We start from the raw sequence: 21184 nt of genomic DNA, 5'->3' as shown, positions 1-21184 counted from the left end.
GTCCTGCCACCTTTGTGTATGTAAACCCCCAGGTCTCTGTTCCTGCACCCCCATTAAAATTGTACCATTTAGTGTTTATTGCCTCTTCTCATTTTTTTTCCCGTTATGTACCAATTCACACTTCACTGCATTAAATTTCATCTGCCATGTCTGCCCATTTCACCAGTATGTCTATGTCCTCCAGAAGTCTGCTACTACCCTCCTCACGGTTTACGACATCTCCATGTTTTATGTCATCTGCAAACTTTGAAATTATGCCTCCTATACCCAAGTCTAGGTCATTAATGTATATCAAAAAGAACAGTGGTCCTAATACTTGGACTTAGTTTTAGGGAATGAAGCTGGGCAGGTAGAAGGCGTATCAGTGGGGGAGCATTTTGGTGCTAGTGACCATAATTCTGTTAGATTTAAGGTAGTTATGGAAAAGGACAAGGATAGACCAGGAATAAAAATTCTAAATTGGGGAAAAGCAAATTTTGCTAAGCTCAGAGGGGATTTAGCCATAGTGGACTGGAAACAGCTACTTGAAGGTAAATCAGTGTCAGAGCAGTGGGGAGGCATTCAAGGAGGAGATCCGGAGGGTTCAGACCAAACATGTGCCCTTAAAGAAAAAAAGGTGGGACTAACAAATCTAGAGCCCCCTGGATGTCTAGAGACATACAGGGTAGGATAAAGAGAAAAAGGGAGGCGTATGACAGATACCGAGGGCTAAATACTCCAGAATCTTTAGAGGAGTACAGAAAGTGCAGGGGTGCAATTAAAAATTATATTAGAAAAGCAAAGAGAGAGCATGAAAAATTCTTGGCAAGTAAAATCAAGGAATGCCCAAAGATGTTTTATAAATATATTAAGAGTAAGAGGATAACTAAAGAAAGGGTAGGGCCTATTAGAGATCATGAGGGTAATCTGTGTGTGGAGGCGGGAGACGTCGGTAGGGTTCTTAATGAATACTTTGCGTCTGTTTTCACAAAGGAGAGGGGCGAAGCAGACATTGCTATCGGGGGGAGGAGTGTGAAATATTAGATGAAATAAACATAGTGAGAGAGGAAGTATTAAGGGGTTTAGCAGCTTTAAAAGTGGATAAATCCCCAGGCCCGGATGAAATGTATCCCAGGCTGTTAAGTGAAGCAAAAGAGGAAATAGCAGAGGCCCTGACCATCATTTTTCAATCCTCTCTGGCTTCAGGTGCTTTGCCAGAGGACTGGAGGACTGCTAATGTGGTACCCTTGTTTAAAAAGGGAGAAAAGGATAGACCGAGTAATTACAGGCCAGTCAGCCTAACCTCGGTGGTGGGAAAATTATTGGAAAGAATTCTGAAGGACAGGATAAATCTTCATTTAGAAAGACACGGATTAATCAAGGATAGTCAGCACGATTTGTTAAGGGAAGGTCGTGTCTGACAAACTTGATTGAATTTTTTGAGGAGGTAACAAGGAGGGTAGATGAGGGTAGTGCATTTGATGTAGTATATGTGGACTTTAGCAAGGCTTTTGATAAGGTTCCACATGGCAGACTGGTCACGAAGTTAAAAGCCCATGGGATCCAGGGCAAACTGTCAAGTTGGATTCAAAACTGGCTCGGAGACAGGAAGCAGAGGGTAATGGTTGATGGGTATTTTTATGACTGGAAGGCTGTTTCCAGTGGGGTTCCACAGGGCTCAGTACTAGGTCCCTTGCTTTTTGTGGTATATATCAATGATCTAGACTTGAATATAGGGGGTATGATTAAGAAGTTTGCAGATGATACTAAAATCGGCTGTGTGGTTGATACTGAAGAAGGAAGCTGTAGACTGCAGGAAGAGATCAATAAATTGGTCAGGTGGGCAGAACAGTGGCAAATGGAATTCAATCCGGAGAAATGTGAGGTGATGCCTTTGGGGATGGCTAACAAGGGAAGGGAATACACATTAAATGGTAGGACACTGAGTAGTGTAGAGGAACAAAGGGACCTTGGAGTGCATGTCCACAGATCCCTGAAGGTAGCAGGCCAAATAGATAAGGTGGCTAAGAAGGCATACGGAATGCTTGCCTTTATTAGCCGTGGCATAGAATACAAGAGCAGGGGGGTTATGCTTCAACTATATAAAACACTAGTTAGGCCTCAGCTAGAGTACTGCGTGCAGTTCTGGTCACCACATTACAGGAAAGATGTGATTGCACTAGAGAGGGTACAGAGGAGATTTACAAGGATGTTGCTGGGAGTAGAGAATCTTAGCTATGAAGAAAGACTGGATAGGCTGGGTCTGTTTTCTTTGGAACAGAGGAGGCTGAGGGGAGACCTTATTGAGGTGTATAAAATTATGGGGGGCCTAGATAAAGTGGATAGAAAGGACCTATTTCCCTTAGCAGAGGGGTCAAAAACCAGGGGGCACAGATTTAAAGTAATCGGGGGAAGGTTTAGAAGGGATTTAAGGGGAATTTTCTTCACCCAGAGAGTTGTGGGGGTCTGGAACTCACTGCCTGAAAGGGTGGTAGAGGCAGGAACCCTAACCACATTTAAAAAGTACTTGGACGTGCACTTGGGATGCTCTAACCTGCAGAGCTACGGACCAAGAGCTGGGAAGTGGGATTAGGCTGGATAGCTCTTTGTTGGCCGGCGCGGACACGATGGGCCGAAATGGCCTCTGTCCATGCTGTAACTTTCTATGATTCTATGATTCTATGAATACCAACCCCTGGGGGAGACCACTGTATACTTCCCTCTAGTCTGAAAAACAATCTTTCACCACCACTCTCTGCCGTCTGTTTCTTAGTCAATTTTGCATCCACGCTATAACTGCCTTTTAAATTTTCAATTTTGCTAACCAGTCTATTATGTGGCACTTTGTCAAACACCTCTTGAAAGACCATATGCGCAACATCAATCGCACTAACTTGTTTAAGCCTCCCCATTATTTCACTGAAGAACTTTTGTCAGGCTCGATTTGCCTTTAACAAATTCGTGTTGGCTGTCATTTATTAACCCAAAATTAATTTTGTCCCGGAGAAAGGTCTCTAGAAGTTTCCCCACGTTTTAAAATGTTACATAAGATCAATATTGCGTGTGTATATATCAATGCATTAAGAAACAATTACATTAACGTTGCCTATAGCAAAGAGCTGTTGCGGTTTACCTTGCATAGAAGTCACCAGGTGGAACGAGCTCCTGCAAGAACTGCAACTGGTAAAGATAGAGTCCAATCAGGTGTCCTGCACTGAATATGGCCATTAATACACACAAGCAGCTGAATATCAGCGGATCAAACTGTTTACCGCAGGACCACCATGTACACAACCCCAAAAATACAAAGAAGTATACTCCTGAGGTCAGAGATGGTAGCATTATACCTGCAGAAAGAAAAAAAAATAAAGCATTAAGTTATTAAAGTCTTCAGAGTAGAGGGAAGTACTGAGAGTGAATGATGACAGTTTCTTAAATCTATATCTGCCTACATCTAACAATGGACATCCGTTGCATGCGTGCAGCTGAGCATGAGAGTTTGGGGGAAAAGGAAATTAATTGTTTATGAAGGGCACAAAGATTTAATGCATTATAATTATAACAGTACAAACCTGTTAAACCAAGTAAAATGGTAACAACTACTTTTCCAGTGGTTGTTATAATATTGCCAATAAATTCTTTTACTCGCGATGCGTATGTTGCGATCCTGCGAAGAATGTTTTGTTTAGTTCCCTCTTCTTCCATCTCTTCAACTACATCTGCTACCTCAAAATCTTCCTCATAAATTAATGCATCATCTAGTTCAAGCTTTTCTTCATCATCCTGTTAAAAAAGAAAAGTCATTTTAATCGACTGCACTCATTCCTAATTTTATCAATTCACTGGACTCTAACCACAGTTTAAAATCACCGCATGACTCAATATTGTAAATGTGCTAACTAGTACGGAACTGACCCATGCCAAGCAGGAAGGTCTGGAATTTGATCCCGGATTTGTTCTGACTTAGTTGATCTGAGCTATGGCAGCTGCCAAAATTGACTTCGATTTTACAGAAAATAAAAATCAGCCAGTGTTCCAACTCCTGGTTGCTATCCAATGCCCCTCTGGCAGTGTGTGAATGCTGGGTGAGGTCAGGATCAGGCTCAGCTCTGATATTCTGCACTGTTGAATAGCTTGTTGACACTCACTGTCATGGCTTATACATTGAGAATGGCCACTTGGGTGAGGTACTAGAAGTTGCTGGTTGTCCATATAACCATTCCCTAGCCAAGGTTGTCCATGTAACCATTCCCTAGCCAGGGTTGTCCATGTAACCATTCCCTAGCCAAGGTTGTCCATGTAACCATTCCCTCGCCAAGGTTGTCCATGTAACTATTCCCTCGCCAAGGTTGTCCATGTAACTATTCCCTAGACAGGGTTGTCCATGTAACCATTCCCTAGCCAAGGTTGTCCATGTAACCATTCCCTAGCCAGGGTTGTCCATGTAACCATTCCCTAGCCAAGGTTGTCCATGTAACCATTCCCTAGCCAAGGTTGTCCATGTAACAATTCCCTAGCCAGGGTTGTCCATGTAACCATTCCCTAGCCAGGGTTGTCCATGTAACCATTCCCTAGCCAGGGTTGTCCATGTAACCATTCCCTAGCCAGGGTTGTCCATGTAACCATTCCCTAGCCAAGGTTGTCCATGTAACCATTCCCTAGCCAAGGTTGTCCATGTAACCATTCCCTAGCCAGGGTTGTCCATGTAACCATTCCCTAGCCAAGGTTGTCCATGTAACCATTCCCTAGCCAGGTTGTCCATGTAACCATTCCCTAGCCAGGGTTGTCCATGTAATCATTCCCTAGCCAAGGTTCTCCATGTAACCATTCCCTAGCCAGGGTTGTCCATGTAACCATTCCCTAGTCAAGGTTGTCCATGTAACTATTCCCTAGCCAAGGTTGTCCATGTAACCATTCCCTAGCCAGGGTTGTCCATGTAATCATTCCCTAGCCAGGGTTGTCCATGTAACCATTCCCTAGCCAGGGTTGTCCATGTAACCATTCCCTAGCCAGGGTTGTCCATGTAATCATTCCCTAGCCAAAAATGAGTGTCTTCAGAGGAGTAGGGAAGAAAAGTAGAAAAAAAAGCTTTATAAAGGAACCCATCCACTCGCCTTTTGGGTTTTTTTTGTCGTTACTGCACAATATTAGCAATTTATAACACAGTAGAGTGCTTAAAACTGTGAAAGAAACCTGACATAACCCAAATCAAATGATACTTGTGATTTTTTTTAAGCAAACTTCAGTAGAGAAAATTATTGTTTACTAAACAGGGATTGTTTGATAAACAGTCACTAAACAGTCTCCAAAGATTTCTGTCACTAGGCCCCATATTTTCCTTTGGTTGGGAATTTCCTCAGAGTTGCTCCCGTTCACCGCAGTAACTTTGCTGGAAGTGCGGTGGAAACTCCGCTTACGCACACGAACAGGGTTTCCATGGCTTCCCGCTGAAGTTATGGTAGTGGAGTGCACGCAGCTTGGAGCAAATTCCAATGTGTTAAATTTTTTGTAAAAAAGTAGAGATGAATAAACAGATAGGCTGGGCTTTATTTCTATGTTTACTGTTAACTCGGAGTCTTGCTCCTGTGTTTAAAATGTGTCAGTGGAAACTAAAAAAAAAAAAATTACTTGTTAAGGACTGTTAAGGCAATCAGGTGAAACTGAGCCAGCATTGGCCAGGGAATGAAGACTGACCCCTGAACTCACATTCACAACAGTATTAGTTATACAAAGGAGGTCAAGATTCATCAGTATCAGGACAACACTTTTAAAACAACCTAACTATATGGTGCTGCCCACTAATAATGCAACAACAATCCAATAGATAATTCAGATGTATTTTATTCAAATGCCGTCATACGTCTATGTATGTAAGAGTCTTTAAAGTGCGTGCATCCGTCACACTGTAGAATGTCACAATTTCTTAAAGGTGCAAAACAATTTTTTTTAATTGTAAGAAAGATAACGGAAGTGAGTCGTTGCCTCCTGGTTTTTTTCTGAGCTTAGAAACTGCACGGAAATAACTACATCTAATTTGACCTCAGGATGAGTTTAAGAGGGATTAGCCTTTACTTGAAGTTGGATTTCTCAAACCCTCTCCTTTGTGTGTCACACCTCCTCTAGCTTCAACTCCATTCAAAATACTGCAGCTTGCATCCCTTACCTGCACAAGTTTCCAGTGCTCCCATGGTTCCTGTCCTCTCTAAGCTCCACTGGCTCCCTGTGCACCAGCAAGTTGACTTCAAGATTCTCATATTCATTTCAAATCCCTCCATGCCTCACTCTATCCTACCTCAGTGATCTCCTGCTGCTGTTTGCTCCTCAACAACTGAGATTCTCCTTGTTCCCCACACCCCCATTAGTGTCCACTCACTCAACCCCCTGGATCGCCCTGCCCAATTCCCTCAGCCTTGCTGCTTCCCTTCCTGCTTTTAAAAATACCCTCAAAAGTCTTCTCTTCAAATTTGCTCTAGGTCCTCTTTGACCTCTCCCTTGTTTCATCCTCCTGTTGCTGTTGTAATTGGCCTCAGACTGCACTTAGGCCTTATGGTCTTAAAGGGACATGTCAGCTACACATAGCTCCACCTTACTGGAAGTGTAATGCATTGTGTGCTGCATGGTAAAACGCCCCTATCCTTATAAAACAACCTATCTTCTGATTTACCATGAACAACTCCACAGTACAGCCAAAGTAATTGAATGGCAATATTTTATTAAGCATGCAATGCAGTTTTTATATATCTAATACATTTTAAAAGTTCAATTATCATTTGAAGCAATTGTATAAATGAATCAATTGTACCAGGTTATGCCATTAATCATAAAATACAGTGATCTGGCTTAGCAATGGATTGATTGCACTAAATGTGCTTGAATTTCCAAACATTTCTCATAAGGACGAGGTCACATAACTTCTGGAAATATTATTAACTGCATGCATATAAAATGTAATCAATAGACTGGCTCTCTAGTGCTGTTAACTTGCCAGCTATCCAAAGAGCCTAGTCCTAAATTAATCTCACCAATCAATATCAATCTCAATCTCAGACACCGATCTTAACTGTAAATTTATAATCAGCAAGCAGTTAATGCTGAGTTATGTGACGTAACTGAACTGCTTTGGTAACCATATTGAGTCAAGATGGCGACCGAGACGGTCCGGCGCTAGCACGCTCTCCCTGCTTTGGGCGGCCTGCTCTCACCGCTCGCTCCCGCAACCGGAACGAGGTGTTCGGCGAGTTGGGCGGAGGCAGCGCAGCGCGTCGGGACGCAGCAGCAGCCACGTCGACCCGCTAGAGCACGTCGGCTGCCTGCTCCTCAGTGGGGAAGCATTCCGACTGGGAGGAGGGGAGCCGAGCATGGCGGCCAGAGGCCAGACCGAAAGCGGGAGAAGCAGGCCCGGGCCGTCAGACCGTGGAGCCGGCGATGGTGAGGTGGAGGCCGCGGCGACCGGAGGATGTGTTCGGCGAGTCGGGCGGAGGCAGCACAGCGCATCGGGACACAGCAGCAGCCACGACGACTCGCAGTCCGACTGGGAGGAGGGGAGCCTGGAATGGTGGCCAGAGGGTGAGCGGAAGAAGCAGGCCACCACACGTGGAGCCGAGCCGGCAACAGTGAGGAGGAGGTCGCGGTGACGAGGAGGACGGAGCGGCTGAGGGACATCGTGCTCCCACTGCCACTGGATGCCAAAGAATTGACTTTCTGAACACGGCGCTATAAGAATAGCTGACGTGTCCCCACGGGGAGTAAGCATTCCATTGTACTAGTACATATGGCAAATAAAATTGAATTGAATTGAATTGAACCTATTAGTTATTTCCTCAATTAATCCTATCTACTGATTATTTGTATTCTCAAATGTTTAAGTGCTGCTAACTATGATTCTGAAGTTATTGGACAATTGTTCATATTCATAATTAGTACTTTAATAACTGGCAAAAAAGGGTTAATTCCTTCACTCTGTAGCTTGTGTGGATCCTGACAGGAGGCCGGTAGTGTAAATGCTAATATAATTCAAAGTGGCGATGCAAAGAGAGATAAATTTAGACATAGTCTGGGTGGTAAGCCCCAGACGGTTCCTTGAAGAGTTAAGTTGAAATGGTTAAGGATTTGTCTGGTGCCCTTGATGAATATTCTTGTCAGGGTATTGATCCCAGTGTTCTTACAATACTGCCACCTGGTTCACTAGCGGCAGGACCACTGTAACTTATTATACCCCTCCCCTTATACTGCACAAAAATAGCCTCAAAGATGCCAGAGTGCATCTCATTGGAAGCTGGTCTTGATTCAGAAATATATATCAAGAAACCAACTTAGGTGAAATCACAATCAATATTCATTCTTTTCTTGTTGTAATAAATCGGAGCTCATTTCTAACCTCTCTTCCACCAAAAAACACCTGTAACCATTGCCAATTAAGCTACGCTTTTCGGGCTTATCCAGCTGAAGTGATCAACTTCACATTAGCATGGATTTTGGCTGAAACCCACTCAATTTACATTTATATACATGGAAATTATCATGGGAAATTCTATTGAAATATGGATGGACGTATTTTAATATGTTCCTAATGAACAATATGGTATTTCTGAAATTATTGGACCCATAACGCAGCTGTAAAATAAAAATGGCAAAAATGTAGAACAACCGTATTGTGTTTTGGGCGGGGGAGGGTATTAAATTCGCATCAATCCTCTGTATAAATTAAACATTTATGGCAGGAAGTTCCTGTGGGGTTTCTCCAGACCGGTTGGCGTAACTTTTGGAGAAAGACCGGCGGAAACCCCGGATACCCTGTGTAATCATGGCTCCCGCCGAACTTACAGGGGCCGATCAGGAGAACCCCTGAAGAAATTCCTTCGATACGTGTTTGCACGAACCCCTTCTTGTAGGATAAAAAAAACTTATGATCAAAAAGTAATGTAACTCCAATTAAACAAACTGCTATAAACAATTTGTAATTCATGTTGCTATTAATCAACATAATGAAATATTCAGAACATTCTTATATCCCAGGCCTCAGAGTCCAGCTCATGAGGTACAATTTTGTCTGGATTATTATTTGCACCTGTAAGATTTCCAATGCGTCTTGAGCTGCATTTGCACGGTCTTTGCATTTGTTCCCATGACAACTCCACAGCTGCCCACGTCCACATCTACATCAAATTACCCTACTTTTCGGTGGTCTTTCTTCCCAATTTTTCAATTTTTGCATCCCCTTTTGGCCCTTTTTATTCTTTTTGTTCTAAAGATGGTGGCCTAGAAATTCAGTGGGCTTTGCGCCCAGTTACCGCCCAAATAGGGTTTCTGCGCCAGTGTAAGAGGGTGCGCTGATATTCAGCGCTGCGGTAATGGCAGCGGTAGCCGGTAGCGCTGCGCCGACACCGATGACGTCATCGGTGTGCGCAGTGCCCCGGTTCCGCCCCAAACCCCATATTCAGTTGCGGCCGCCTCTTCTGCAGCGGCCGCAAACAGCGCTGGAAAAACGGGGCCGTACTGCTGCACTACTGGGGCGCTTTAAGGTGGAGGTGCGGCCGGCCACTTTTTCGGCGGCTGCCTGCCCGCAACTCCTTCCCCGGCCTCCTCCACCCACCCCCCCCGCGGCATTGCTGGCTGCTTTCCGCGAGCCCGGCACTTCTCCGTGGTGCCGGGCTCATTTGCCGGCACAATCCAGCGGCGATCTCGCTGTTGCAGGCACCTCCCCCTTAAGAGAAGGAGGAGGCCTGCAGTACCGCAGCCTGCCGCTCCGCAGCGGGTGGCGCTGCGGCACCTAGCGCGCCGATATTCAGTTTCAGCGCCCCAAGCAGGGGCGCCGAAACCCTTGAATAGCGGCCGCCTTCGAGTTGGGGCGCTGAAACTGAATTTCCGGCGGGCGCAAGTGGCTCCGCGCGCAGCGCTAACTTTTGGGCGTTAGCCTGCTGGCGGGCCTTAACTGAATTTCTAGGCCGGTGACTCTTCTGGGTCTGGTTCCATGGGTGCGGGTAGCCGACAGTACTTTTCAATTGCTTACTACCTGAGTGTGACCATGGTTCAGTGGGAGCACTCTCACTTCTGAGTTAGTAGGTTGTGCCTGTTCCCTTTCAAGGATTTGAGCACAGAATCTAGATTATAGGTGCAGTACTGCAGGGTTGCTGCATTGTTGGATGAGATGTTAAACTGAGGCTCTGTCTACCTGTTCAGATGGATATCAAAGATCCATAGAACTATTCGGAGAAGAGCAGATGAGTTCTTCCAGAGGTCTGGCCAACATTGATCCCTCAGGCAACATCACCATACAGATTATTTGGCCATTTACCACATTGCTGCTTGTGCGACCTTGCTTTGGCATTTGCCTTCAAAACAAAGGTGCCTATGCTTCAAAAGTAATGAATTGATTGTGAAGCACTATGCAACATCCTGAGGATGTAAAAGGGGTTATATAAATGCAAGTTTTTTTTTCACACCATAAGGGAAAGTTGCTCATCAGGTCTTTTGATTCAGTAAATTACATCAACAGTGAATGACGCGCAAGGTTCTTTCTACTCTCCCCTCCCTAAATTAAGTAAAACTGTCTTAAATTATATATTTACCAGTGCATACTTGGAAAGCATACATAAACATTATTTAGTAAAAACAGAATGAAACCTTTGATAAAACCTCATCCATGCCTTTGTTACCTCTAGACTTGACTATTCCAACACACTCCTGGCCCCACATTCCACCCTATGTAAACTTGAGGTCATCCAAAACTCTGCTGCCCGTGTCCTAACTCGCACCAAGTCCCGTTCACCCTTCACCCCTGTGCTCGCTGACCTACATTGGCTCCTGGTTAAGCAGCGCCTCAATTTCAAAATTCTCATCCTTGTCTTCAAATCCCTCCATAGCCTCGCCCCTCCCTATCTCTGTAATCTCCTCCAGCCCCACAACCCCCCGAGATATCTGCGCTCCTCTAATTCTGCCCTCTTGAGCATCCCTGATTATAATCGCTCAACCATTGGTGGCCGTGCCTTCTGTTGCCTGTTGCCCTAAGCTCTGGAATTCCCTGCCTAAACTTCTCCGCCTCGCTACCTCTCTTTCCTCCTTTAACACGCTCCTTAAAACCTACCTCTTTGACCAAGCTTTTGGTCACCTGCCCTGATTTCTCCTTATGTGGCTCGGTGTCAAATTTTTTTGTCTTATAATTCTCCTGTGAAGCACCTTGGGACGTTTTACTACATTAAAGGTGCTATATAAATACAAGTTGTTGTTGATTCTGCAATCTTTGTTACAATTGTCATATGGTTAGTCGGAAATACCTAGCAGCATTGCTTAAATGAGGAAACATTATTAACAGTACACTGAAGCCGCAGATTTGCAACAGATATTTTCACAATCATTCATATTAGTGACACACAGTGTTATGTTTTACAAACAATTTTAATGTTTATAACTGTTTGCAAAAGCTGCCTGGAGAAGATTTATAAGCTCCAAGTAAAGACTCAGCCCTGAAGTTACAGGGTGGGACACCAGAATATTTAACACATTGGTTTGAAATGCCTCTCTTCAATATTCTAGCTCTGGCATTAATCCATTTAAATTAAGTGGGTTTAAGCTTCTACCAAAATAACAGAGAGATTTCAAAAGAATGAATAACCATAAATAAAATCCACAGCAAAGAAACAGCCCAACTGGTCTTTGCTGGAGTTTATAATCCACATGAGCCTCCTCCCACTCTAATGACATCTTCCCACCTTGCCCCCGTATCCCTCTATTCCCCTCTTCCTCATATATGCTACCATCTCTATGTTAGTATCCCACTGTATAATTCCAGGATCTCAGATTCTTTTAACACACTGAACAAGACAGAAAAGTTAGGCAGCTCCTTTGCTTTCTTTCTCGTCAGCTCAACGGTGCTTTGAGATACTTAGGCTGCGATTATGTAAATAGATGCGGGTTGGGAGCGGGTCAGGTGGTTTCCGGCTTCCAGTCCCGCTCCCAACTAGATCTGGCCCACGGATGTGATTTTACGTTGATTGACCTTGTTAAGCCCGCCCTGCGGGCTTGCCGGCCAATTAAGAGGAAGCTTGTCAGATGATGTCATTTGATGACATGTCATCTGCCGGTTTTCTTAAAGGGACCACGCACAATTTTTCTTCGACAGCTTATTTCTCAGTGTCTGACAGCATTGAGGTGCTGCAAACACTGACAATCACTGTACAAAGGTGAGCTCTTGCACCCAGACTCTCCAGTGACTCCCTCCATAGGCTGGAACAGATGGCAGCTGCAGGTGAGGTGACAGAAGCGATCTGTCACTGGTGAGAGGGGTTCTCCCAGTGAGGTGGGACTAGACATCGATTTCAAAACTTTTTACCTACAGAAAAGCCTAAAGGCATTAAAAATGATTTTCCCAACATTTCCTTACCTCTGAAACTCACCAGTGCACCATTGGATCCTTCACACCACTTCTGCAGCTGTCATCAATGCAGAAACACTACAGCAGACTCACAACACGTCACACTTACCTGGCGTGGTGTCCGGACGTTGGGAACCCCGAGGAAGAAGTGGCAAAATTGAAAAAGAGCCTGTTAACTACTATCAAGTACCTGTTAACAGGCAGGTAAGTGGCTTTAATCCTCTTCCCACCGCTAGGTGTCGAGTCCATGCGCAAATTGGGGACTCGACACTTGGGAAAATTGTTTGGAGGTGAGTTGATGGCGGGATCGAAACCCGGCGTCAATCAAAACGATTTTGACCCTTGACCCACCTCCAAACCCACCCTCTCAGTGCCGATAAAATCGCGGCCACAAAGTCTCAAATGTTTGACACAGACAGTAAGGGAGAGAGTTTCCACTTTGGGTGCAATCGGCAATCCGGGCGCAGATTGCGCCCAAAATTGAGCTAGTTTTGAGAAGTGGTTTTTTTCCCCTCAAGTTTCTGCTCAAACTCATGTGCATATCACCGAACGCAAAATCTGCCATGAACCAGCGCGATCAGGCAACGTTTTAAAACGTAATTTTCTTTTGAAAATTTTGCTTTAAAAAATATTCCTTGATATACTTAAGAGTGGTAACTTGTTGCAGTTTGATTAATACAGCTGAAAATGGGTTTATCACAAAATATAAGCATTTTTAATGAGAGTGTCTAGTCCACCACCTGTGAGCAACCCGATTTTAAATAACTAAAAATGACTTTTAAAAAGATAAACAGAACCATTCGCTCAATATATTGAGGTACAGTAGTCACAGTTTCCTAGTAAATTAAAATTATATTCAAAAGCTTTTAAAACATGCCTATTAGTGTCCTTGTGCCCAAAAGAACCGGCTTAATTTTTAGAGCCGCCTCGAAGGCCTGCAAACGAGCAGGAACTCCCAATGGTGATAAATTTGATCTGGGGCCATGGCCAGCTTTGTGGGCGGGGCCAGCTTCTAGCGCGATCGTTTTTAAACCAGCGCAAATGATGGTGGAAACATGATCTGTGCCAAGCGCAATTTGCGCTTAAAATTCTGCGACCCTTTGCGCTAGTTTCACCAAATTTTGGGTGAATTGCGCCGAAAAAAACCCAGCTCAACCGAACGGAAGCTCCAGGCCTCGGTGTTTTCGCGGCACTGTCCGTGCGTCTGCATGCATGGGCAAAAAATTGGCACAGACCAGATCCCTTCCCTAAGCACCACTCTGGAATTCTACTTCCTGGTACTATTAAGTGATTGATGGGTAGAATTCTCACAAGATTGCGAATTTTCACCTGCAGTGTGCAGTGGTGACAATAACTTACAGTAGCAGCAGCAACAGGTAAGAACACTGGTGGGGGCGGGGGGGTGGGGGGGGTGGCAGGGGTGCGCTTTGGGAAACAAGAGTGGAGAGAAATTGGACCAGCAGTTAGGGGTAAGAGGGTAGTAACTGGGAGCAGCACTGGGAGGGGGTGGGGGGGGGGGGAGGGAGAAGGGAGAAGACAGGGGTGGCAATTTTAGAGGAGGGAGGGAGTGAGCGAGTGGGAAGAAACTGAGAGCAGTGATTTGCGGGGTGGGTCGAAATCAGCAGCAGCACTTTTGGGGAATGAAGTGGGGTGGGTGAGGGAAGCTAGGAACAGCATTTGAGTGTGGTGGGAGGGAAGAAGATGGCAGCTGCACTCTGAAGGATGTGCCTGTAGGAACTGAGAGGAGGGAAGGAAAAAATTAATTGTGTGGGTCGGGGGGAGGTGGGCTGGTGGTGGTTTGAAGGAGAGTGCTGCTATTAACTGAGGAGAATGTGGAAGGAGATTGCAGCATAAAGCAGGGGTGGAAGAATTGTGCCGGCTTGATTTGGGAGGAAAAAGGAAAGTGACATATGAACATTGGAAAATGACGGACCTGCTACTCCATCGAGCCTGTCCCATAAAATCATGCTGCTGCTGAACCTCATGATCCCCAATGCTCTACACCCACAAGCAGCCAAGTAATCACCTGGGAGAGGCAGAATAAAAGAGAATAAAACCACAGGCCAATTCGGGAAAAAATCTAGCCTGGGAAATTCCTCTCTGCACCCTCAGACGATCAAACCGAGTTCCAAGAGACTAATACCCCTCTTACCTGTTATAGGGGGAAAAATTCAGTTGTTTGTGCCTCCCGTTAGCGCCTTAAGAGGGCGCTAATGGGGCGCAAAGCAACTAGCGCCCGGGTGCGGCGATGTTTGTGGCGCTCGCGAAATTAACCAGACATTTTGCGGCGGCGCTAAACACTACCGCCACGATCTCCTGCGCCGGCAGATCGTGACGTCAGTCGAGTGCGCAACGCCCCGGTAGCGCCCCGGACCGGATATTGAGTGGCGCCCCCTGCCTTATCGCCTGCCGCTAACAATGACAGGTTGAGGGGAGCGTTTTGCAGTCAGGAAGGGACTGGGGGAGCGCTATTTAAAAGCGACCGCTTCCTGCCTTTTTTTGTTGGTGACATTTTTGCACCACGCATTCTGAGAGAGAGAGAGAGAGAGAGAGCCTTCTGGAGAGATTCAACACTGTGTGAAGGAGTTTTGGGTACTGAGCAGCACTTTGCAGGATCATTTTGATTTGCCCTTCCTTGTATCTATTTAGAAAAGACTGTGGGGGCTGCACTCTGAGCTCTTTCCCTGGGTCTCTCCATTATTCTTTCCAGCAGATTTGATGTACAGGTCTCTCCAGGCCGAGATTCAAGGCTGCAATGAGCAGGATGTGGATGGAGTGCAAAATCAACCCTCCCCTTTAAGATAAAAACAAGAAAATGCTGGAGAAACTCAGCAAGTCAAGCAGCATCTGTGAAGAGAGAAACAGTTAACGTTTCAGGTCGATGACCTTTCGTCAGAACTCCCCTTTAAGAACTGGTCGGCGCCAGTGTGTCTGTGTTCCATTGCTGACTGACATCACATGAGCTTCGCCAGCGCTCTGAGGTAGCGCCTCGCTCATCGGCCTTTGCGCCTTAAGACAGATGTGAAACGCCTGATTTAGCGCTCCAATCACCTCCAGGGGCGATAAAAGCCAAGTTTGCCGTCGGAGGCGATAAGTAGTGCCAGGCGCTAAACTTTGCGCACGGCCGCTAATGGCGCCCCAAACGGGGCGATACTGAATTTTTCCCCCATAGCCTTTAAAAAAAATTCATTCGTGGGATTTGGACGTCGAAGGCAAGGCCAGCATTTATTGCCCAACCCAAATTTCCCTTGAGAAGGTGGTGGTGAGCTACCTTCTTGAACCGCTGCAGCCCGTGTGGTGATGGTACTCCCACAGTGCTGTTAGGAAGGGGGGTTCCAGGATTTTGACCCAGCGACAATGAAGGATTCGTGATTATATTTCCAAGTCAGGATGGTGTGTGACTTGGAAGGGGATTTGGAGGTGGTGGTGTTCCCATTGCGCCTGCTGCCCTGGTCCTTCTAGGTGGTAGAGGTCGCGGGTTTGGGAGGTGCTACCGAAGAAGCCTTGGCGAGTTGCTGCAGTGCACTGCCACAGTTGGGAGCTTATCTAGCTCCCTTTTGAATGCCTGCAGTGCATCCACACTCACTGCACAACCCAGCAACTTGTTACAAACATTGATGAGCCTCTGCAGGAAAAACTAACCTGCTGACATCTATTCTCCTTCTATGCTTAAGTAATGTATACACATGTCCCCTGGTTCTCTCTAAGCTAACTAATTAAAATAGTATATCCACATGGACACAGTTTACTCCCTACATGATTTAAAAGAACTCAATCAAATCTCCTTGAAGTCTACATTTTTCTAGAGTAAAAAGGCACAGGTCTTTAAGCCTTATGTGGTAAGTAAAGGCCTCTAAGCTAGCATACCCACCCCATACACATGGGCACGCAACGTTTCCTGGCCCATCTTTACTTCTTCCCAAGCCTCCCCGTCTCCCATCACCCCCTGTGCTCGCTGACCTACATTAGTTCCCGGTGCTGCAACACCCCAGATTTAAAATTCTCATCCTTGTTTTCAAATCATTCCTCCATGGCCTCGCCCCCTCCCTATCTCATTATCACATTGCTGTTTGCGGCAGCTTGCTGTGCGCAAATTGGCTGCCGCGCTTCCTACATCACAACAGTGACTACATTCCAAAAAGTACTTCATTGGCTGTAAAGCGCTTTGAGACGTCCAGTGGTCGTGAAAGGCGCTATATAAATGCAAGTCTTTCTTTATTCTTTCATATCAATCTAGTGGCTGCCCTCTGAGCCTTTTCCAAGATCTCCAAATCACCCACCATGTGAGGGGACCAAAATTGGACACAGTATTGTAGATGAGGCCTAGCCAAGGTCTTACACAAAGGCAAGTAGTGACCGGAATAATGGCCCGTATTTTCCGATGCCTACGGGTGTGTACGAGCTGTGTGCATCGGACATTGGAAATGCCAGTTTCACTGATATATAATTTAAAAATACTTTTAAAAAAGGTGAGTTTATTTTTAGCCCCGTAAAAAACCTTAATTATTATCAAAAAATTGAATGGCCTAGAAATTGGGTTGGGGCGCCAAAGTGGCGCAAAAGTCGCCCGAGCGCAGGATTTAGCGCAGCGTTCGAGGCTTTAGTGATCGTCAGATATTCAGTTCCATTGCCCCTAGAGGGAGACGGGGCGAGGCTCGAGGCACTCCGCGTCCCTCTTAGGGCGCTGAAACTGAATATCGCAGCACAACGTGCCGCAGCGTGTGGCATGCTGCGGTACTGCAGGCCTTCCTCCCATTGTTAAGGGGGAGGGGCCTGCAACAGCGCAATCCCCGCTCGCAAGTGCCGGCAAACGAGCCCGGCACCAAGGAGAAGTGCCGGGCTCTCAGGAAACAGCCGGCAATGCCGCGGGGGGGGGGGGCGGGGTCAGGAGGCCGGTGACGGAGGTGCTGGCAGGCGGCTGCCGAAAAAGGCGGCCGCCCCGCACCTCCACCTTAACTTGCGCCATTGCCGGCACAGTAAGGCCCCGTGAACTGGGCGCGGGTAGCGAATGGCGCAACTGCGGAATGGGGCGCTGCGCACACCGATGACGTCATCGGTGGCGGCGCAGCGCAAATGGCTAACGCCACCATTAGCACCCCTGCTGAATATCGCGGGAGGCGCAGCCAGTGGCGCTACAGCCACTGACTGCCTCTTTAGGTGCTAACAGGTGGCGCTACTCATCCAATTTTTCCCCCAATGTGTTTAAAATATTTAATTTAATGTAATTTTAACTCATTTTAAAAACATGATTTTTAAAAAATTTATTTAATGTTTTAGTGTCTTTTTTCAGTGATCCCCATTCATACTTTTGACGGGCCTATCTGTCAAAAGTATGAAGGGGGATTCCCTTCTCCTATTGGCTGGCCTGGCCCACGTGATCCCAGGGACGCTTGCGAACCGCATGCGCCCCTGGGATACGCGGGCCCTGCGCATTTCGACTGTGGAGAGGCCCAGGACGGAAGTGTCCGCACCTCGGGAGCCCTCAGTTAAGTGCGCAGATTTTTTTTCCGATCGGAGGCACCCGCACGCAGGAAGCCTCCTATCGGAAATTAGGGGCCAATGTGAGGGCTGTGATTCAGACACAGAATCTGTTTCCCAATCTGCCCTGCTAGTGAGCAAAGTTCCACAGCAGAACTAAAAAAAAATATAGGGGTTAATTTTGTGAAAGAAAAAATATGTAAAAAGAATAAAAGTGAAATATCATTTGCTGTATTAATTTCTAAAGAAGAAAATGTAAAATGCTGACTTTGAAAACTCATTTTGTGCATAGTACATGTACTAAATGAGTCCACTGGATGGCAGAAGTGTACCAGGACATAGTAATACTGTAACATTGCTGAGTGTCTTGTGGTTACTGGACCCTACCCAGGTTGGTAGAGTTAAAACAGTGATTACTATCTGCGCTTAGCAGTATATTGAATGTCAGTGCGTAAATGATATAAACTGAAGATCATATAAAATAATTCAGTCACAATATACGTTTAAAGCCTCTATGCCATTTATATACACACACAGACAGTACGCAGCATTGCTACTACATTTCATGTCATCAAGCATGCCCAGTACTGAACTCACGGTACAAGTTAGGGTTAAATAATAAGTCAACAGACTCCTGAATTGGCCGATTTAGTCAGGACTTACTGGAGTGGGCAATAAATGGTGGCCTTGCCAGCGACGCCCACATCCAGTGAACTAATAAAAAAAACCTGAGCCCTAATCCTAGTTAGTTTGGGTTCATATTTTCCAAAATACTGTAATGTGTTGCTTTCCGAGCGGAAACTCTCTGCTTCAGCCGAGGAAGTGAGTGACAGTGCACTAAGTCGATCATAAAGGAATCAAGATGTGACATTTAAACCACCTAATAATATCTATATGCTATATGCTATATATGCGCCTCTGTAAACAGATGTGAATCTTGTCTGGATGACTGACATGAGCTCTAAAAGATAAAGCACTTTAAAGCAGTAACATTGGAATGGTGGTAGTGTAGGAATGTCTAGTTCCTATCCAAAAGACTGAGGTCCACTCAGGCGATCAAATAAATGAGGTTTAATGAAAACTAACAGAGTTTAACAGATAACTACAGGAGAACATCGAATATAGGTCTAGTCAGTTCGGAGGCTCCATGAGGACTGCTTGGGCGGTCCTGTGGCTGACGTCATGACGTCATCACGTTTTTCCCGCCGGTGGGGATCACGTGATGGACGGCGTGACGTCATCGCGTTTACCCGCGCTATTAAAGTGATCGCGCTCTGTACATGTAAACGGTGAAAACAAAGATACAGACTCAGGCTGTAGCCAAAATATTATTAAAGGGAATTATATACAATTGATTGGAGTCCCTTAGTGGCTCCGCCACATGCGCCCCCCCAGTGTTGTCTTTACTAGCAAAAGTAAAACGGCGAGGAGGCCTGACAAGCCTGTCATATCGACTTCTGTAGCCTTGAAGTGGAAGCTGATGGACGGCGGGCGAGCTGGCAGGTGGTTGCGTTTGATCTGGCACGGCGACTGTGGGGGTCGGCCACATTTCGGCGGTTGTGCAATCTCGACTGGGCGGTCAAGGTCCAAGTGAGCCGGCTTCAACCGGTGAACCGAAATCTGGTCCGGTTTACCTCCGACATCGACCGAAAAAGATTTGTCTCCCGGCTCTATCACACGGAAAGGACCAGTGTAAGGGGGTTTGAGCGGGTCCCGATGAGCGTCCTGGCGGATAAACACATAGTCGGCGTTCTTCAGCTCAGCTGGGACGTGGGAGCTCTGCAAGCCGTGATGCGACATAGGCACTGGAGCGAAACTTCTGGCTGCCTCCTGGTGGCTGATGAGCTGCTGGGACATGGACCATGGCTCTGTTGGAGTCGGAAGGAAATCCCCTGTTATGCGTAGCGGCTGGCCATATACGAGCTCCACCGAGGACAATTGAAGATCTTCTTTAGGTGCCGTACGAAGACCCAAAAGGACCCATGGAAGCCTGTCCACCCAGCCAGCACCTTGAAGGCTGGCTCGCAGTGCAGCTTTGAGCGACCTGTGGAATCATTCGCACAGGCCGTTCGCCTGTGGATGGTAGGCAGTGGTGCGATGTAGCTTGATGCCGAGCCCCTGAGCCACAGCGTTCCAGAGCTCTGAAGAAAACTGCGGCCCACGATCGGACGAGATGTCCGCCGGTACCCCGAAGCGGGTGACCCAAGAGGAAATTAATGCCCTGGCGGCGTCTGCGGAAGTGGTGGATGACAGAGGAGTGGTGCAGTCCACTATTGTAAGAAGACGAGTAAACCCGTGCGAAGGCGGAAGTGGCCCCACCAGGTCCACATGCACATGATCAAACCTATGTTCCGGAACGGCGAAAGTGGCCAATGGAGCCTTGACGTGACGCTGCACCTTGGCCTTTTGGCAGACCACACAGGTGTTGGCCCAGTCGCGAACATCCATGTGCATGCCCCGCCACACGAATTTGGATGACATCAACCATTGCGAGGCCTTCATGCGACAACCCGTGTATGGCGTCAAAAACTTTTCGGCGCCAGGCGACCGGGACAATAGGGCGAGGATCTCCTACGGAGACGTCGCAGAGTAGCGTAGTGCCCGCGGCATGGAATTTGACGTCGGCCGCTTGGAGGCTAGAGGGGTTGGTTCTGTGAGATTGGACCTCCGGATCTGAGGCTTGATCCGCAGCCATGAGGGCATAGTCGATGCCGAGCTGGACTGCATGAACGGTCGCGCGGGAGAGGCAATCCGCCACCAGGTTGTCCTTACCGGACACATGCTGAATGTCAGTGGTGAATTCTGAGATAAACGTCAACTGACGTTGTTGCCGAGCTGACCACGGTTCCGCGGTCTTGGCCATAGCGAACGATATTGGCTTATGGTCCACAAAAGCCGTGAACGGACGTCCCTCTAGCAAGAACTGGAAATGGCGGATGGCCAGAAAAAGGGCCAGCAACTCCCGGTCGAATGTGCTGTACTTTCGTTCGTTTCGCCGTAGTTGAAGGCTGAAAAACGCCAGCGGTTGACACGTCCCATGCACCCACTGTTCCTGCACTGCGCCGATGGCGTAGTCTGATGCGTCGGTGGTAAGGGCGATGGTGGCACCTGGCAGCGGGTGTGCCAGCATGGTTGCATTGGCTAAAGCGCCTTTTGTGTCGACGAACGCCTGGTCCATGTCGACCGTCCAGCTAATTGGATCCTTGCCGGACTTGTCCTCGAGGGCCTTGTACAGGGGCTGCATGAGCAGAGCTGCATTAGGGACGAACCGGTGATAAAAATTTACCATCCCAAGGAACTCCTGCAGGGCCTTGATGGTCTACGGGCGCGGGAACGAAGTAACTGCCTCCACCTTTG

At 46.8% G+C, this 21184-nt stretch overlaps 1 protein-coding gene across 1 annotated transcript in view; it reads right to left on the bottom strand.

The window, feature by feature from the left end:
* piezo2b (piezo-type mechanosensitive ion channel component 2b) overlaps positions 1-21184 on the bottom strand; it is an 852062-nt gene that overhangs the window by 240879 nt on the left and 589999 nt on the right. The window contains exons 6-7 of the mRNA XM_085992353.1: positions 3552-3762; positions 3113-3326 (exon numbers count right to left, since the gene is read on the bottom strand). Coding sequence (XP_085848479.1) covers positions 3113-3326; positions 3552-3762 — 425 coding nt within the window. The remainder of the gene's footprint in view (positions 1-3112; positions 3327-3551; positions 3763-21184) is intronic.

This window comes from Somniosus microcephalus, chromosome 7 (genome assembly GCF_052327205.1).
Source record: "Somniosus microcephalus isolate GS21.2 chromosome 7, FLI_Smic_1.0, whole genome shotgun sequence".
NCBI lineage: Eukaryota > Metazoa > Chordata > Chondrichthyes > Squaliformes > Somniosidae > Somniosus > Somniosus microcephalus.
This window is presented reverse-complemented; position numbering and strand designations above follow the sequence as displayed.